At 44.0% G+C, this 19,064-nt stretch overlaps 1 protein-coding gene across 1 annotated transcript; it reads left to right on the top strand.

Moving 5' to 3' along the window:
* Nucleotides 1-2,495: 2,495 nt before the first annotated feature.
* LOC115137080 (ras-related protein Rab-4B-like) lies at nt 2,496-18,706 on the top strand. Its single transcript, XM_029673114.2, has 8 exons — nt 2,496-2,610; nt 10,666-10,746; nt 11,320-11,434; nt 11,556-11,618; nt 12,645-12,799; nt 13,031-13,126; nt 16,124-16,301; nt 16,384-18,706. The coding sequence occupies exons 1-7, from the start codon at nt 2,595-2,597 to the stop codon at nt 16,237-16,239; spliced, it is 642 nt and encodes a 213-aa protein (XP_029528974.1). The 5' UTR covers nt 2,496-2,594; the 3' UTR covers nt 16,240-16,301; nt 16,384-18,706.
* The last annotated feature ends 358 nt before the right edge of the window (nt 18,707-19,064 follow it).

Below are 19,064 nucleotides of genomic sequence, written 5' to 3'. Positions count from 1 at the left end.
ATTTCTTAACCTGGCCCTGGAGACAACATCGAGATAGGAGAACAGGGAGAGGGGGGAGAGAAGATAAGAGACAGGGTGTGTAGTAGAGCTCCAGATGTTAGTGGATCACAGAAGAAAGAAAAAAAACATACTGTACCTTTGTTTCCCTCCAACCACACCTCAGACAGTGTGCAGTCGAGTAGAGACCACCTTAAGAAAACATCCGTGGCCCGACACGACATTGCGCCTTGCGCTTCCTTCTCTCTTTAATGTCAGTGAAAAGGCCTTTTAAACAGGAGGCCGGGGGGATCTGACAGGGCAGAACAAAGGCAGGGAGGAACCAGGGGAGACGGTGGTGGTGGAGGGCTCTCTCATTTATCACCTGTTGCCCTTGGGCGGTCCTCCCCCCTCCACACTGTGCTTTGAATGTGTGTGTGTGTGTGTGTGTGTGTGTGTGTGTGTGTGTGTGTGTGTGTGTGTGTGTGTGTGTGTGTGTGTGTGTGTTTGGGTGCTCTAGACAGTATGGCAAGGTGATGAATGAGAACGCAGGCATTCTTCATAAAAACCTCAAAAGACTCTGCATTGTTTAACTTTTTCAAAAGCGAGGAAGAGTCAACTTGCTTCCCAGCCCCTGCAAGTCCCCACACCGAACACCCCCCTAACACACAACCAGACTTCCTGGTGAAATAAAGGTAACAGAAAGATTAAAAGACACTACCTAAACACACTTACCCACAAACCCATGGGACACCATACAGACTGGGCATATAATGGAAATAATAGAGAATGGCTACTCAGATAGATATCACAAAAGAAAACATTGAGCAGTTTTGATTATGTTTATATTCTATGCTAAAATAGTATAAACTTAAACAGTTGTTATTAACGCAGGTTTAATGTCATGTCATATCATATTATATTTCATGTCATTTCATGTCTTGTCGCAGGCCTGTCAATGTTCGGTCTAATAATTCTCAGACCTAGCGCAATAGACTTCAGGCACAAACTCTTATCTGTGCCTGCCATCGCGTGGCCAGCTGTTGCATCTACATGCAACGCAGAGCTGCGAACGCTCACGCTTACGCATTGGCCGCGAGACATGCATTTGACCCTCTTCTCACGCTCACACGCCACACCTCATATCTCACGCATGGAAAAGTACTGCTTTTATTTTTCTAAATGCATTGTACAGGACGTTAACTTTTTCAACGGTATACTACTCCAACTTGTGTTCAAATCGCAGCATCTGCGACTGCATTATAATATCACGCGCGGAATCTGTATTATTGTCCTATAGGAGCCAAAGCAATGTGAACCGCGGCACATTAAAGTATATGATTGGTCTAGTTATGTAACGAACCAAGGGGATTGCGTGCGCGTTTTAAAGAAACGCCCCCTTCTTTTGGTGATTGACATTTAGGCTTTGGCAACCAAATAGCAGCAGACAGACCTACCATCTGTTTTAGCAAGGAAGTTTGGTAGGGTGACCTGATTTTCCCCACACTTACAGTATTTAATTGTTCCACTTCTTCCCAGTTTTTCCAGGGTCTGATATACGTACATGTGTCTTTGAAAATGAATTATAATGCGGCTATTTATTTTTTGCAGCCAATCGTGGACAGTTTTGAATATGTCCTACAAATAAGCATTGGATATGAATTGCTCCAGGCCATTGTAGTATTGTGCACGTGCTAGCTAGAGATGGTAGGGGGGCTCACAGATCATACACAGATAACATATTTTGTCTATGTAGAGTAAGATGATGGAAAGGATCTTCAACTAGTAGGCATAAACCACCTGCATATTGATATTCATTTTTTAAAGATTGGGTGATTGAGAAATGAATTGTTAAACAAGAACGTTTCTAAACACCCATTGGGAAACATGGATCAGGGGTGGCCAACCCTCCTGGAGAGCAAGCAGGATTTTCTTCCAGTCCTGTTTTAAAGAGATAGTTCACCAAAATGACAAATACAAAATGTTTGTGTCCTTACCTTAAAAGTAGTCTATGGACAAGGAAGGGAAAGGGGCAGGGAAACTAAGATAAATGGTGTGAGTGGTAGATCTGTACCAGTACAGAGTGATAAACCAACAAGTGATATTTGTTTCAGTAAGATTTTTAGCATTTATAGCAATGGTTATCAACTGTACTGGAGGGATGGAATGTAAGTTGCAGAAAATTGAGGTTGTGGTGGCAGCTGTAGAGATGTATTTGGGTGTGCGAGACTTGACGTCAGAAGAGTTACAGGGTGTGGTGGTAGGACTAAATAGTGGAGTATGGTGTTTCTTTCTTTATTTTGTATATTTAAAACAAATTGTGAGTGTAGTGTTAGATGGTAGTTCATGTTTTATATATTTTTTTCAAGCAAAGTTATACTCCAGTCTAGTAGGTGGCGGTAATGCAACATTTATTGGATGCCAACCGCTATTAAACCTCATCGAAGAATAAGCTGTGTTGTTGGAGGAAGGAAAGGAAACGGTGTGGCGAAGTCAGAAATCTAAAACGAGGAGTAAATTGCCACATTAGAAAACAACACCACATCCTTTACATACGGTACGAAGAAATAAACGAAGAAAAGCCAACTGAGTCCATCGTTTTTAAAGCGGGGGGCGACATGTCTGAAACATACGGTACGTTTAGTTAGCCTGTTAGCTAGCCGAAGATGGTGGAGAAATGAAGATAGTTCACTCAGGCCGTTTACCATTGAACAAAAATAATCAGTTCCGGTCTACTTAACGGGGTGGGTATCCCATAGACGTATAGAATAGCAGCTGGTTTACTTAGTTAATTGAATTTCATTAAACCAGAAAAAAGCAGTGAGTGAAGTGTCTCGCTTTCTCTTCTGTATTTGAGCTAGCTACGTATGTAACTTCTACTGTACCTGCTGGGGTCAGGAGGCTTGTTTGTGTTTGCAAATACATTCAGCCCTGGAATTTCCACTAGGCATCTTGAAATCAACACTGTCTCGTGTCACCACTGTCTCGTAGCCAGAAGGAGTGGGTAGAGAGTAGCGGGGTGTGCTTCCTAAAATTGTCAAGAAGTAGTTTTAGTACACAACATCGAGTCTATTGTATTGGTTTCACTCCCAGAGGGAGTTGTGTCCCAACGTTAGTCAATAAGTAAAACATTGGTATAGTTAACTTAGGTGGCTAGTTTAGTCATAGCTAGAAGCTGTATTTGCAGTCCTTCGGTTTAATTTAACAGACCTCCTTTTGATTTAGCTAGTTAGTCATGTGTCCTTGGGATTGAAAAGTTGGAAGTGGTGGGGTCAGCTAACTTCTCAAGTGAGGCATTTTTGCTAACGACCGGGCTCTCCAACCCTGTTCCCGGAGAGCCACCCTCTAGGTTTTCACTCAAACTCTAACCTAGCGCACTTGGTTCTAATAATTCGCTGGTTGACCAACTTAATCCTGTTAGTTTTGAAGCGAAAACCTACTGGAGGGTAGCTCTCCAGGAACATGGTCGGAGAGTCCTGATCTGATGCATTTGCAATGACACCCCAGCCCCAGGGTACAGATACCAGCATCCTCATCACCTTCATAACTAGCTTGCTACATGAGATCATATCTGGAATTCGTATAAACATTTCAAACAAGACTGGAATACTGTTTTGCATGTGGCTTCCTCTGAATTTGAACAAAGATGTCTTTGAGTTACATGCACACAATAATGCGATGATTGTGGATAGTCAGATTAATATAATAGCTAACGTTAGTTCGATTAAAATTATTACATGCTTTGCACGAACGATTTCCATAATAATGCTGTTTTACATACATCTGAAATCGGCAATTTTTTTGGGAAGCATATTTGATTCTCGGTTCGAACACAAAGTTTGAATGTGAAAACTACTTCTAAGGCTACTTTGTAACTAACGTTACTGTTAAATTGTTCTGAACGCACTTCACTCGCGTTAAAGAGGAAGGCTCGTTTGGCTGGTGCTAGCACTTGCTCAGATCAAATACACCGCTGGAACGCTGATTTAAGGTGTTAATATGTCCTAATAATTTGAAAGATTGCTTAGAAAACCAGGTGTTTTAATCGTTTGTATGCTTACTTCGATTTGGACCGTACACCGATTCGAAGAGAAGTAGAGTAAGGTGTTTGCATGACTATTGCATAATCTGCCTAAGGTCATAATCAGTTTAATATCAAATGATTCATGTGCATGTAAACATACTCATTTTTAAGAGGTTTAAAAGGCTGACTGTTTTTAACAACTGTAGAAATCCCAAAACAAACGTCTTGTTTTTTGTGCTTGCATGTAAACTTGCTTGACTTGTCAGCTAGAATGGGGATTCTATTAATTCTATTCCACATTAATCTAATCTCCTGAATGTTAATTCTTCTCGTGTCACTTTTTAAACGACAATGTAACCTATATATTTTAAAATCAAAACAAGCTAGCTAGGTGTTTGTTGGTCCATTACATGTCCAATTCCATGGGGGCCAATCCAAGACCAATCCAAGACCAATCCAAGACATTTACGTTGGTGTGTTTTACTAACAAACAATCTGGTTCTACTTTTATTTTACTTTTTTATTTTTATTTTTTTTAAATGATATTTTTATCATTTTTGGAACTTTCTGCCCCCTTTTTTGTGATATCCCATTGGTAGTTAGTCGTGACCCATCGCTGCAACTCCCTACGGACTCCGGAGAGGCGAAGGTCGAGAGCCATGCTTCCTCCGAAACACGACCCCGCTAAGCTGCACTGCTTCATAACACCCTGTTCGCTTAACCCGGTTGCCAGCCGCACCAATGTGTAGGAGGAAACACCTTACAACTGGCGACCGAAATCAGCTTGCATGCACCCGGCCCGCCAGAGTGCGATGGGACAATGACGTCCCAGCCGGCCAAACCCTCCCCTAACCCGGACGACGCTGGGCCAATTGTGCGTCTCTTCACGGGTCTCCCGGTCGCGCTGGCCGTGATCGAACCTGGATCTGTAGTGGTGCCTCTGACACTGCAATGCAGTGCCTTAAACCGCTCTTGTTATTTTCACCAATGGAAAAAAATGCAGTTTTATCTTCCTTTGACCACTGTCTTGGAATCTTTATGCCGAAATATACATTTGAACCTTGTAAACATGCTTTGGACATGCTGTGTAGTGGTAGCTAAGTGTTTTACTGTAGCCAGGCCTATTCATTTTCTTATGCTGTGGCAAATGGATTGGTTTTTGTTTGTGTAACAACAGCACACCTTGGATACTCACTCCTCTCCTGTTGCAGCTTGCTCAACCCCCTGCTTGACACAAACACACATGTGTCTCTCCGTCTGTGTCTCTCCATCTGTCTCCACTCGATAATGATACAGTCTCTCTTTTGCTCTCTCTCTGAAATGCTACACCAGCAGGTCAACATTAGGGGTGGAGTGCTCTGCACTAATGGTACATAGAGCACAGCTGTAATAGTCTTCATTGATTTACTCATGGGCTTTTTTCCCCCTTCTAAGTACTAGAAGGGATAAAGGAAAAGAGGGCAGAACAACAGTCACAGGGGAGACACGTGACTACACAAAGCAGACTAGCAGAAGCTGCATTCACTAATTCACATTGGCTCTCAGTGAAGGATTGGGCCGACTGTCCTTTTTATTCTTTACCCGAACACAAAACGCATCACACAGTCTCTCGGTTAGGGGAATGGCTGTCTTAGTGTGTACACACACTGATGAAGCCCAGCACAGTAAGATAGTATATGGCTTGGCTCCAGAGGTAACACGGGTCTGATTCAGAGCAGGTGAAGAACAGGAGGATGTGTGTGTGGTCACTGATCAGGCTGTTATTCCTGCCAAATCCTGCCTGCTGTTTACTATAGCTTATACCCAACAAAATACTTGTGGCTTTATTATGGTGTAAATACAATGACTCAACTATTCCCTTCCGGGGTAAGGCCTAGACAGGCTTTTCCATCGGTCACGTTCACACACAGGTTGTCTTTGATAAATGTTTCTGTTGAGAGACAGAAAACAAGGTGTGATAAGGCCTCTAGTGGGTACCTACCTTGCCATGAATGTGTCCTCATGGTTATGTTGCTTGAGTAAACCACACACGCTAGTATAAATAGGCCATGGTTGATTTATGGGTTGGCGAATAGCTGGCTGCGGGAGTACTTAATGTGTTTTAAATGTCACAGAAGAACAAAGGAGCAATCTCATCCCCAGCTCTTTCCTTTCATCAGTAGGAGTCGAGTCATTTACTCGAGTTACAATATTGACTATTTGACTGGCCTGCTTTGTAGCCTAGCTGATTAGCCTAATAGCAGCAGAGCGGTCAACAGCATACAGTCTGCAAATCAATCAGAAAGTTGAGGTGAAGAGTCAGGCACTGACAAAGTTGGAAATGTAATTGAAATACAGTACCAGTCAAAAGTTTGGACACCTACTCATTCAAGGGTTTTTCTTAATTTTACTTTTTTGTTTTTACATTGTAGAGTAATAGTGAAGACATCAAAACTATGAAATAACACATGGAATCATGTAGTAACCAAAAGTGTTAAATCAAAATATATTTGAGATTCTTCAAATAGCCACCCTTTTCCTTGATGACAGCTTTGCACACTCTCAACCAGCTTCACCTGGAATGCTTTTACAAAAGTCTTGAAGGAGTTCCCACATGCTGAGCACTTGTTGGCTGCTTTTCCTTCACTCTGCGGTCCAACTCATTCCAAACCATCTCAATTGGGTTGAGGTCGGGTTATTGTTGAGGCCAGGTCATCTGATGCAGCACTCCATCACTCTCCTTCTCGGTCAAATAGCCCTTACATAGCCTGGAGGTGTGTTGGGCCATTGTCCTGTTGAAAAACAAATGATTGTCCCACTAAGCACAAACCAGGTGGGATGGCGTATCGCTGCAGAATGTTGTGGTAGCCATGCCTTTAAACAAAATCACCCAGTGTCACCAACAAACCACCATCACACCTCCACAATGCTTCACGGTGGTAACCACACATGCGGAGATAATCCGTTCACCTACTCTGCATCTCACAAAAACACAGGGGTTGGAACCAAAAATCTCACATTTGGACTCATCAGACCAAAGGACAGAATTCCACTGGTCAAATGTCCATTGCTCTTGTTTCTTGGCCTAAGCAAGTCTCTTCTTCTTATTGGTGTCCTTTAGTAATGGTTTCTTTGCAGCAATCTGAGGTGCAGATATTCTAAAGAACATATCCTCTGCAGCAGTGGTAACTCTGGGTATTCCTTTCCTTGAGAGCCAGTTTCATCATAGCGCTTGATGGTTTTTGCGTTCCAAAGTTCTTGATGTTCCGCATTGACTGACCTTCACGTCTTAAAGTAATGATGGACTGTTGTTTCTCTTTGCTTATTTGAGCTGTTCTTGCCATAATATGGATTTGGTCTTCTACCGAACAGGTAGAAGGTTATCTTCTGTATACCAACCCTACCACGTCACAACACAACTGACTAGCTCAAATGCATTAAGAAGGAAAGAAATTCCACAAATGTACTTTTTAACAAGGCACACCATTTAATTGAAATGCATTCTAGGTAACTACCTCATGAAGCTGGTTGAGAGAATGCCAAGAGTCTGCAAAACTGTCATCAAGGCAAAGGGTGGCTACTTTGAAGAATCTCAAATATATTTTAATTTGTTTAACACTTGTTTTTTGGTTACTACATGATTCCGTATGTGTTATTTCAGAGTTTTGATGTATTCACTATTATTCTACAACATTCAAATAAAAACCGGGAATGAGTAGGTGTGTCTAAACTTTTGACTGGTACTGTAATCTCCCAGTAAATGCAACAACTAGCCTTGAAACTCAGTGAGGGGCCTGTGTTTTTCCTGCAGCTTGACTCACGTGTGTGTGTGTGTGTGTGTGAGAGACTTGTGCATCCTTCACTCTATACTACTACTGCCCCTTTCCACACACAGCCAGCCTCTCCCTCTTCAATTCCCCATTGTTCCCTGTACGGCTTGGTGGAACCCTGGCCTACGCATGCAAATGGCCCCTGACCTCTGACCTATCTGTGGTCACGGCACAAAGGCCATCTTTGGACCGCTCTGTGTCCCACACGTCAGGGCCCCAGCCAGACGGTCATGTGCGTAGGATGGGTCAAGTATCAGACCCGGTCCAACACACCACTAGATCTGTGCAGCTGCCCCAGTGTAACCCATCTGTGTTGTGCAGATGTACTCGGTCCCGGTCGGCTATACATAGGACTGTTTGTGAATAGACTGCCTCCGTTCTTATACACTTGCCGCCATGTAGCCAGCTCAGCGTTTCCCCTAGGATCTTTTTCAGGCAGTTGTGGTGCAGTTAGCGGGGGAGGGGCAGCAGAGACAAAATGTTGCTGTTTTTAAAGCACATTTTCTACAGTTCTACACGTTTCTGCCATGGTTTATGCTGTGTTATGCTATCTGAGTGACTCAAACATGGTAACAAAATCAATGGGGGCCCCCATGCCATGCCATTTTAGATATTTTAGGTCGTCTAGTTTTTATTTCAGTAGTTGAAGTCGGAAGTTTACATACTTAGGTTGGAGTCATTAAAGCTTGTTTTTCAACCACTCCACAAATTTCTTGTTAACAAACTATAGTTTTGGCAAGTCAGTCAGGACATCTACTTTGTGCATGACAAGTATTTGTTCCAACAATTGTTTACAGATAGATTATTTCACCTATAATTCACTGTATCCCAATTCCAGTGGGTCAGAAGTTTACATACACTAAGTTGACTGTGCCTTTGATGTCATGGCTTTAGAAGCTTCTGATAGGCTAATTGATGTCAATAGGAGGTGTACCTGTGGATGTATTTCAAGGCCTACCTTCAAACTCAGTGCCTCTTTGCTTGACATCATGGAATAATCTAAAGAAATCAGCCAAGACCTCAGAAAAAAATGGTAGACCTCCACAAGTATGGTTCATCCTTGGGAGCAATTTCCAAATGCCTGAATGTACCACGCTCATCTGTACAAACATATAGTACGCAAGTATAAACGCCATGGGACCACGCAGTCATCTTACCGCTCAGGAAGAAGACGCATTCTGTCTCCTCAAGATTAATGTACTTCAGTGCGAAAAGTGCAAATCAATCCCAGAGCAACAGCAAAGGACCTTGTGAAGATGTTGGAGGAAACTGGTACAAAAGTATCTATAGCCACAGTAAAATGAGTCCTATATAGACAACCTGAAAGGCTGCTCAGCAAGGAAGAAGCCACTGCTCCAAAACCGCCATAAAAAGCCAGACTACGGTTTGCAACTGGGGACAAAGATCACACTTTTTGGAGAAAAATCTTCTGGTCTGATGAAACAAAAATATAACTGTTTGGCCATAATGACCATTGTTATGTTTGCAGGAAAAGGGGGAGGCTTGCAAGCCGAAGAACACCATCCCAACCTTGAAGAACGGGGGTGGCAGCATCATGTTGTGGACGTGCTTTGCTGCAGGAGGGACTGGTGCACTTCACAAAATAGATGGCATTATGGGGAGGGAAAATAATGTGGATATATTGAAGCAACATTTCAAGACATCAGTCAGGTGGTTAAAGCTTGGTCACAAATGGGTCTTCCAAATGGACAATAACCCCAAGCATACTTCCGAAGTTGTGGCAAAATGGCTTAAGGACAACAAAGTGGCCATCACAAAGCCCTGACCTCAATCCTATAGAAAATGTGTGGGCAGAACTGAAAAGGCGTGTGCGAGCAAGGAACCCTACAAACCTGATTCAGTTACACCAGCTCTGTCAGGAGGAATGGGCCAAAATTCACCAAACTTATTGTAGGAAGCTTGTGGAAGGCTACCAGAAACGTTTGACCCAAATAAATAAAAGCGGAAATAATTCATTCTCTACTATTATTCTGACATTTCACATTCATAAAATATAGTGGGGATCCTAACTGACCTAAGACAGGGAATTTTTACTAGGATTAAATGTCAAAAATAATGAAAAACAGAGTTTAAAAATGTTTTTTTTAGCCAAACTATTTGGCTAAGGTGTATGTAAACTTCCGACTTCAACTGTATAGACAGTCAGGGAGAGTGTTTTAAAATATTATTAAAAAATGTTTTTGTGGTAGCCATGATTTGAATATAGGGGAAACACTGCATGTGAATGTCAGTGCAACACTCAGGCTAGTTGCATGGAGCTCACCTAGCTAGGAGGCTGTCTGTCTAGTCAGGGGTTGCGCTGCAACATTGAGTCATCGAGCCCTTTGGTCAGATCGGTGAGGGTGGTATGAGGTCAGAGGCTGGGAGACTGTTTTGGCAGGGCTCCTGGATGCTATCGCTGTCACTCAGCGTACACTCTGAGACGAGCCACACCGTACAGATAAGCTTGGCTTTTTATTGGGGGAAATCAGGAGCAGTTCCAAAGCCTGAGGAGACAGACCGGATGATACAACTCAATCTTTCTCATAGCGAGGAGTGATGTCCTATGGGATTTACACCTCTCAGTGGTTGACAACACATCCTCTCTCATTGTTAATTTAGACGGCTCTTTTACCTCCATCCTTTTAACAAGCCGCTTTGCTAAGTAGCATCAATGTTAACATGCCGTCACACTCGCACGCTAGGTAGTGATTAGCCAGCTAATTTGGGACCGTTGGCAACTCAGTGACAGTGAGCAGCTCACGATCACAGGACGACTTAAGGATTGGTCTCAAGTTCAACCGTTTGAGCCGCTGGCGTTGTATTGATTTCTGCCCCCGCTCTCTCTCATTTCAGACTTCCTGTTTAAGTTCCTGGTCATTGGAAGTGCTGGGGCAGGGAAATCTTGCCTCCTGCACCAGTTCATTGAGACCAAGTGTAAGTAGTGCCGATGCTGGTCGCCCCCTGTCCTGCAAATACACAACACCCACATGCATCGTTTATGTACAATAATATAGAAACGTTACAAGTATCTCTGCACACTGACACACACACGCTCGCTCGCTCATGTAGCGGATGTCCACGCACACTGATGTGCAAATGAGATAAAGACCTCTAACTCCCAGTCCTGTCAGTAGCTTGAGAGAAGGGCTTTGACTGTGTTAATCTCTGGACCTGGGAGAGGCAGTAGCTCCTTAACCCTCTGGTATGCTGATGAGGCTTCCGAAGAGGCTTCTGACGCAAACTGTTCTGGTCTTTTAAACAAGCACAACGCATCAGCACAATATAGATCAGCTCTGGGAATTAACCAGGAAATGTTTCTGTGAAGTCTTGGCAACTTAGACCTAATGACTAGGCAGTCACACCTACTCTTTAGTCAAGGTTGTCTTTCACAAAGCAGCCATCTGTAAAAACAGACATTTTAATAAAGGATGAGACATAAACAAACAGTGCGGTGATGTTTGTGGCTTCTCTCCCAATTTTTTTTTTTTTTGGTCTCTGCCTGTGCAGTCAAGCAGGACTCCAACCACACCATCGGGGTCGAGTTTGGGTCCAGGGTGGTCAGCGTCGGGGGTAAGACGGTTAAACTACAGATCTGGGACACAGCCGGACAGGAGCGCTTCAGGTAAAGATCTCCCATTGGTTACCCTGAGTGCCGTTACCGCTGACCCATCCTCTCATTGGTTGGCAGATTGTATTCTGGTTCTGTGATTGGTTAACAGTGCTTTCTGTCTGCCCTCCCCCAGGTCTGTGACTCGTAGCTACTACCGCGGAGCGGCAGGGGCGCTGCTCGTCTATGACATCACAAGGTAGGTGAACCAATGAACGACCCATTACGAACGCGCACTGATTTTACTGGTCTTACGCACGCACACCCACACACACACACGCACACACACCCAGGCATGGGAGTTAGCATAGAGCACGGAGAGACTGACTAGATGTTTGAATTTCAACAGGCCTATGGAGAGTCTGTCAGGAGCACTTAGACACTCTGAGTCAGAGATGGAGACATTTGTATGGCAGCACCAAGCCAAGAGTTTTTATTTGATAAGCCCAGAGTTGCCATGGCACCGCCTGTCTCATAATCAAGATGGAGTGAATGGTGTACTGTCAGGTGAGCTTTAATAAAGTGTGTGATGCAGAATGACAGGGCCTGTAATAAAGTGTGTGATGCAGAATGACAGGGCCTGTAATAAAGTGGCGTCTCCAGACAGGAGGCAGGCAGCCCAGAAAGCAAAACTCCATTAGACAGAGTGTCAACCGAGCGAGAGAGAAGAGAGCAGGGAGGGAGAGAATATGGGGAGAGGGAGAGATGGAAGCGTGTGGTGTGAGAGAGCTACGCCGAGGCAGAGGGGTCGTCATCGCTTAACTCTATGCTGACGTCATGGTTAAGCCGCCTCGCTGTGGGACATTAGTCGACACCCTTCTGCTCATTGTTTTCACGTTGCCATGGACACCAGCATGCTGTCACCATGGTGATCGGGGACTTTCCCCCCCAAAAAAGAGAAGGTGTGACGTGGTATCGGACTCCATCTGTCCTTGAGGAGGGGAAAGGGAGGGATGACGTTTCATATTTCTCTTCTCATTTGGAGCAAAAATAACATTAGTCCACAGAGAGAGGTTGAAAAGTGTAAGTTGAGAATATTAGCAGTTTTTCAACTTATCACCCCCCCTCATCCAAGTACTTCTTCTATTTGACCTCTGATGCTGTCATGAACGCATAATTCACAACTCTGCTTTTTCAAAAGTAACGTCCCATTCCCTATTGAACATGCCTTTCCCTAAGGAAACGCGATTTGAATCAGTTCTCCCCTCCTGTGTCTTTCCTCTAGCCGGGAGACGTACAACGCCCTGACCGACTGGCTGACAGACGCACGGATGCTGGCCAGCCCCAACATCGTCATCATCCTGTGCGGCAATAAGAAGGACCTGGACGCGGACCGAGAGGTCACCTTCCTCGAGGCGTCCCGCTTCGCACAGGAGAACGGTAACTGTCTTGTCTGTCCATCTCTCACCCTTCTCTCCTCTACTCAGGCCGTTTCCCTGGCTCCCATTTCACAACTCTCTCACCCTTTTTCACACTCCATCGCTCCCCTTTTTTCCTTTCTCCCCTTTTTAGTCAACTCTAATCTCAGGTAGTTGTAATTTCCACAAGTTTTTAAACCTGTATTAGTTTAATTGGGATTAGAGTATCGAGTTGACTGACTGACTGTTACAGAACTGATGTTCCTGGAGACTAGCGCTCTGACAGGGGAGAATGTGGAGGAGGCCTTCCTCAAAACCGCCCGTACCATCCTCAACAAGATAGAGTCAGGTAAACAAACAGTTTACTTATGAAGTGTGTTTGTGTGTGTGCTAAAAATGTGTTTCTGTTTGATTTTCAATCTTACTATGAAGCAAGTTCAATGTGTATGGTTTTTTACGCCTAGCGATATGTGTGTGCTCTGTGTGCCTTGGTCTTTCTTGATTTAATGTACACGGAAGACAAATATAAATTCAACAATTTCATTTTTTTTACTGAGCTACAGTTCATATAAGGACAGCATTCAATTGAAATAAATTCATTAATCTATAGATTTCGCTTGACTGGGAATACAGATATGCATCTGTTGGTCACAGATACCTTAAAAATATATATATAATTGGGGTGTGGATCAGAAAACCAGTCAGTATCTGGCGTCACCACCATTTGCCTCATGTAGCGCGACACATCTCCTTCACATAGAGTTGATCAGGCTGTTGATTGTGGCCTGTGGAATGTTGTCCCACTCCTCTTCAATGGATGTGCGAAGTTGCTGGATATTGGCGGGAACTGGAACACGCTGTCGATCCAGAGCATCCCAAACATGCTCAATGGGTGACATATCTGCTGAGTATGCAGGCCATGGAAGAACTGGGACATTTTCAGCTTCCAGGAATTGTGTACAGATACATGGGGCCTCAGCATTATCATGCTGAAACTTGAGGTATTTCAGCATGAAGATGATGTCCCAGTCTGTAATCCCCTGTTCTTAAGAACTCACCCACGACTGTGTGGCCACACAACACCACCATCAAGTTTTCTGAAGACACTATGGGGATAGGCCTGATCACCGGCAACAATGAGTCAGCCTACAGGGAGGATGTCAGTGACCTGGCAGTGTGGTGCCAGAGCAACAAATTCTCCCTCAATGTCAGTAATACCACTTGATCGTGGACTACAGGAAACGAGGAGGCGAGTTTAGCATGTGGGCCCTCCAATCCTCAAAAAGTTCTACAGCTGTACCATTGAGAGCATCTTGACTGGCTGCATCACTGCCTGGTGTGGCAATAGCACCGCCCTCGATCGCATGGCGCTAAAGAGGATGGTGTGGACAACCGAGTACATCACTGGGGCTCCCTGCCAACCAGGACCTCTATATCAGATGGTGTGGAAAGAAGGCCCTGAAAATCGTTAGACTCCAACCACCCAAGCCCATACACTATTCTCTCTCTGCTTCCGAACAGCAAGCGGTACCCGGTGCATCAAGTCTGGCACCAACAGGTTCTTGAACAGCTTCTATCCCCAAGCAATAAGACTGATAAATCGATAAGCTAAGACCATCTGAGTTAACCTTGTATCTTTTATTGACCTATTTTTATATTTTCTCTATGCACACTCGCAGGGCCCTACACACTCATAATATGCACATACATTTCTACTGACTCTACACCCACTCACAAACAAGCTGCTGCTACTCTATTTATCTTACATCCTGTTGCTTAGTCACCTTACTTACCCCTATTACATACAGTGCATTTAGAAAGTATTCCGACCTTGACTTTTTCCACATTTTGTTACATTACAGCCTTCTAAAATGGATTAAATCATTTTTTCCCCCTCACAATACCCCATAATGACAAAGCAAAAACATTATTTCATTTTTTTGCAAATTTAATAAAAAAACATTTTTAACTGAAATATCACATTTACAAAAGTATTGAGACCCTTTACTCTACTTTGCCGAAACACCTTTGGCAGCGATTACAGCCTCGAGTCTTCTTTGGTATGGCGTTATAAGCTTGGCACACCTGTGTTTGGGGAGTTTCTCCCATTCTTCTCTGCAGATCCTCTCAAGCTCTGTCAGGTTGGATGGGGAGTGTCACTGCACAGCTATGTTTAGGTCTCTCCAGAGATGCTCTGGTTGTGCCACTCATTCAGAGACTTGTCCAGAAGCCATTCCTGTGTAGTCTTGACTGTGTGCTTAGGGACGTTGTCCTGTTGGAAGGTGAACCTTTGCCCCAGTCTGAGGTCTGGAGCAGGTTTTCATCAAGGATCTCGCTGTACTTTTCTCCGTTCATCTTTCTCTCGATCCTGACTAGTCTCCCAGTCCCTGACGCTGAAAAACATCCCCACAGCATGATGCACCAAGCTTCACCGTAGGGGGATGGTGCCAGGTTTCCTCCGCTTGGCATTCAGGCCAAAGAGTTTAATCTTGGTTTCATCAGACCAGAGGGTCCTTTAGGTGCCTTTTGGCAAACTCCAAGCAGGCTGTTATGTGCCTTTTACTGAAGAGTGGCTTCCGTCTGGCCACTACCATAAAGGCCTGATTGGTGGAGTGCTGCAGAAATGGTTGTCCTTCTGGAAGGTTCTCCCATCTCCACACAAGAACTCTGGAGCCATGTCGGAGTGACCATCGGGTTCTTGGTCACCTCCCTGACCAAGGCCCTTTTCCCCCCCGATTGCTCACTGGCTGGGTAGCCAGCTCTAGTCTTGGTGGTTCCAAACTTCTTTAATTTAAGAATGATGGAGGTCACTATGTTCTTGGGGACCTTCAATGTTTTGGTAGCCTTCCCCAGATCTATGCTTTGACACAATCCTGTCTTGGAGCTCTACGGACAATTCCTTCAACCTCATGGCTTGGTTTAGACAGGTGTGTGTCTATCCAAATGATGTCCAATCAATTGAATTTACTACACTCCAATCAAGTTGTAGAAACATCTCAAGGATGATCAATGGAAACAGGATGCACTTGAGCTCAATTTCGGACTCTCATAGCAAAGGGTCTAAATTATTATGTAAATAAAGTATGTTGTTTTTGTTGTTTAATGTCTAAACCTGTTTTCGCTTATATAATCCATTTTAGAATAGGCCTTAACAAACTAAATGTGGAAAAAGTCAAGGGGTCTTAATACTTTCCGATGTCACTGTATGTGTGTTCACATCCAGACTGTATCACATCCGGCCGTGATTGGGAGTCCCATAGGGCACCGTTGTAAATAAGAATTTGTTCTTAACTGACTTGACAGGTTGAATAAAGGTTAAAAAAAAAATGCGCCTTGCCTCTGTCAGGTGAGTTGGACCCAGAACGGATGGGTTCAGGTATCCAGTATGGAGATTCTTCTCTGAGGCAGCTGAGACAGCCCAGAGGTACCACCGCACAGACCAAGCAGCAGTGTAACTGCTAGGGGCCGGACCTCACCCTCACTCCTTCAGCCCCACTCCCACATGCACAGGACGTGCCCTAAAGGTCAGTAGACTGCCATGCTTCGATTAAATGTGTCTTTCGAGAATAATTGATCAAAATCTATTAACATTTCTCTCCCTCTCAGCTCGAGGTGTTTTGGGATGTGCAGGACTCTTCCCCTTATCCCTTCTGAAACCACTTACACACGTACAGCATACCTTGACCAGTCGCCATGGAGATGACCTGCAACTCCTGACCATTGGTAAGAGACTATACTTCCTGCCAAGGGAGGTTACCCAGGCTCCTGGGTCCTAGGCTGGGAAACCCTGTGGTGTGAACTGTGCTGGGAACATAAGAAGAAGAGTCCATATCTGGGATGACTGTCAGGGTCAGGGGTTATGTGTAGGGGATTTCCTGTTTTTACCCTCCCTTTGTGGTTTTTATCAACACATTTACATTTACATTTAAGTCATTTAGCAGACGCTCTTACACATGCTTGCACACACACACACACAGAGTACACACACCATCTGTAACAAAGTCCATGAAGGATGAAATGCAAAACCAACTTCCTCATTCATACGCAGCCTGTTAGACTGCACTGTCAGGTTGCTTGATGATTGAAGTTCTTATGTTTTACCCATCACAGCGGGAGCACTCCCCATTCGTCTGTTTTTATGAGCTGATTTTGAACCTTTGTTTGCACTGTACTTCTTATCAAGCCTGCTTGTTCACCTTCTGATAACCGGGGTCAAACCTAAGTCTCCCCAACCCGAGCTTGACTGCTCTGCAACCCCGAAAAGAGCCATTTACCCACAACACCCAAGCATGAGCAGATATTGGGTCAGTTGTGAATGCTTCCTCTATTGTCCGACCCATTTCCCTTGATTCTTCTCCCGGCTTCAGATGTACACTTGTAACTGATTCCACCGGTCTAAATGTTACCACATGTAACTCGACCTCGGGTATAAATGGTATTGATTCTAATCTAATGGACAACTTGTCCAAGGTTTGTTTTCAATTCATGCAATTTATCAAGTGGAGTACTGGCCTTACAGGAACATTTCTTGACATTGTAGATGTATACTGTCCCCCCCAGTCTACATGTTTCCGATCAGTCATTACTAGCACCCCCAAAGGGAAATCGATTCACTCCATGAGGCAATCAGAAAGGCCTGCGGGTCATGTCCAAAGCACAATGGTGAGTAAGGTTTCAGTTCAGTCTTTTCTTATGGTTTTCCAAAGGACCCCTTGTTATTCCCCATTATCAGCTGCATATCTAATGTTACTGCTTGCCTTTGCGATGTAAAATGCTACACTCTTGTCTCGTTCTCCGGCTCTATCGCGCCCCTGGGGAGGTTATCTCCGAGAATCGTACCCCCATCTTGGCCCTCTTCATTTCTCTGCTGCTCTGAGTTCACATGTAAAGACCGGTCACCGGGAGCTAGACTGGTTTCAGTGTCACTAGTGGGAAATATTCAGGTTACAGGGCCAGGCGGCTGTCTAAGATTCAACTGCACTTTTTGTTTTTACATGTCTTACACATGAAGTCTTGCCTCTTCCACCTATCATTTTCTGTCTGTCATATAGAATCGGGTTATGAAACATTTAGAATTTCAGGCCCCATGTACCCTTACCTAATTCCTAAGCAATGCTACTGTTTGCACTCCACTAAGAGCAGGTTGTTACACTGAACCAGCATAGAGAAGATGGCTATCAAAATGCCACTGTGACATCATCCTGAGAAAGAATGGTCCCATTTTGTGTTTAAAAAAAAGTCTGCTTTGTTATTTTTGTTTCTCTTTTGCAAGTGCCACTTTTTTTTATTGAGATTGTTTATATACTGTATCCATAGAATTGTAAGATTTGTATTGATTGAAAAATATACTGTAATAAAAAGAGCAATTGGAAGTTAGTCATTCCTTACTGAAGAACAACTGAGGGTTTTGTCCTTTCTCTCCAAGTGTTGACTGACCTGCCAGCCAGCTGTTCTATTTTCCCTCTCCAGGGTTGTAGTAAAATGATTCCCTCTGCAATTTTATGTTGACCCATTTGTCTGCTGCCGTTGTAGGAACGATGCAACACTTGGGAGATTTACTGTGACTTCCTGAGCCCGTGTTTGTGTACAGACCAGACTGACCGCAAATCACGGCAGTAGTGTTGCACTCCATGCTGCTCGACCCTAATACCATTGAACCCTGGTCTCAATAATGCCGAGTATTCTATTGGCTGCATCGTAAGAACTTAATCTTTGGGCTGTCAGCCTATTATTAACTTAGTCTGTCCTTAATGTCTCCTGTCCTTTCTCCACTCGGAACGGAGCAGAAACTCAGTTGTTGCTTAGTAACCATTTTAAGAACTACTGTACATCTGAATAATCTATGCTGTAAATAATATTTGTTTGTCTATTGGATTGTTTTTGGCAGGGAAGGTTTGCTTGTTCATTTTAAAGGTCTATTCGAAATCAACTTGGCTTTTTAAATGTGGATTTTGATTTGCGGATCATGTCTTTTTATGTGCACACGCGTTCATTGTTTTCAACCTGGTTGCCTATCCGCCATGGAGACAGTAGGGTACGGTTGTGTATCAGGGAAGACTTCATATGCTAGTCTACATGGTAAAAGTTTGCCTGTCTAATTGTCTGAATTTCTGTTTGTGGGTCAGTGGAGTAACGTATCTGAAGTGGATATATTGATTGATTTTATCGATCACTGGGAGGCTGCTAGAATGACCTCAGAGGGCAGATTCCAGAACGTGAAGGCTATGCTGGTTTAATACCACTAGATGGTGATATCACTACAAAAATGAATGTGTTTCCAATGTACA

Source organism: Oncorhynchus nerka, linkage group LG11 (genome assembly GCF_034236695.1).
Source record: "Oncorhynchus nerka isolate Pitt River linkage group LG11, Oner_Uvic_2.0, whole genome shotgun sequence".
NCBI classification, from domain to species: domain Eukaryota; kingdom Metazoa; phylum Chordata; class Actinopteri; order Salmoniformes; family Salmonidae; genus Oncorhynchus; species Oncorhynchus nerka.
Note: the sequence above shows the minus strand (reverse complement) of the source record. Positions and strands in the feature narration are given on the sequence as shown.

Coding starts and splice junctions, on each gene's coding strand:
- LOC115137080 (XM_029673114.2), top strand. Junction 11,435..11,555: donor GCCGGACAGGAGCGCTTCAG/GTAAAGATCTCC, acceptor GCCCTCCCCCAG/GTCTGTGACTCGTAGCTACT. Junction 12,800..13,030: donor CCGCTTCGCACAGGAGAACG/GTAACTGTCTTG, acceptor TGACTGTTACAG/AACTGATGTTCCTGGAGACT.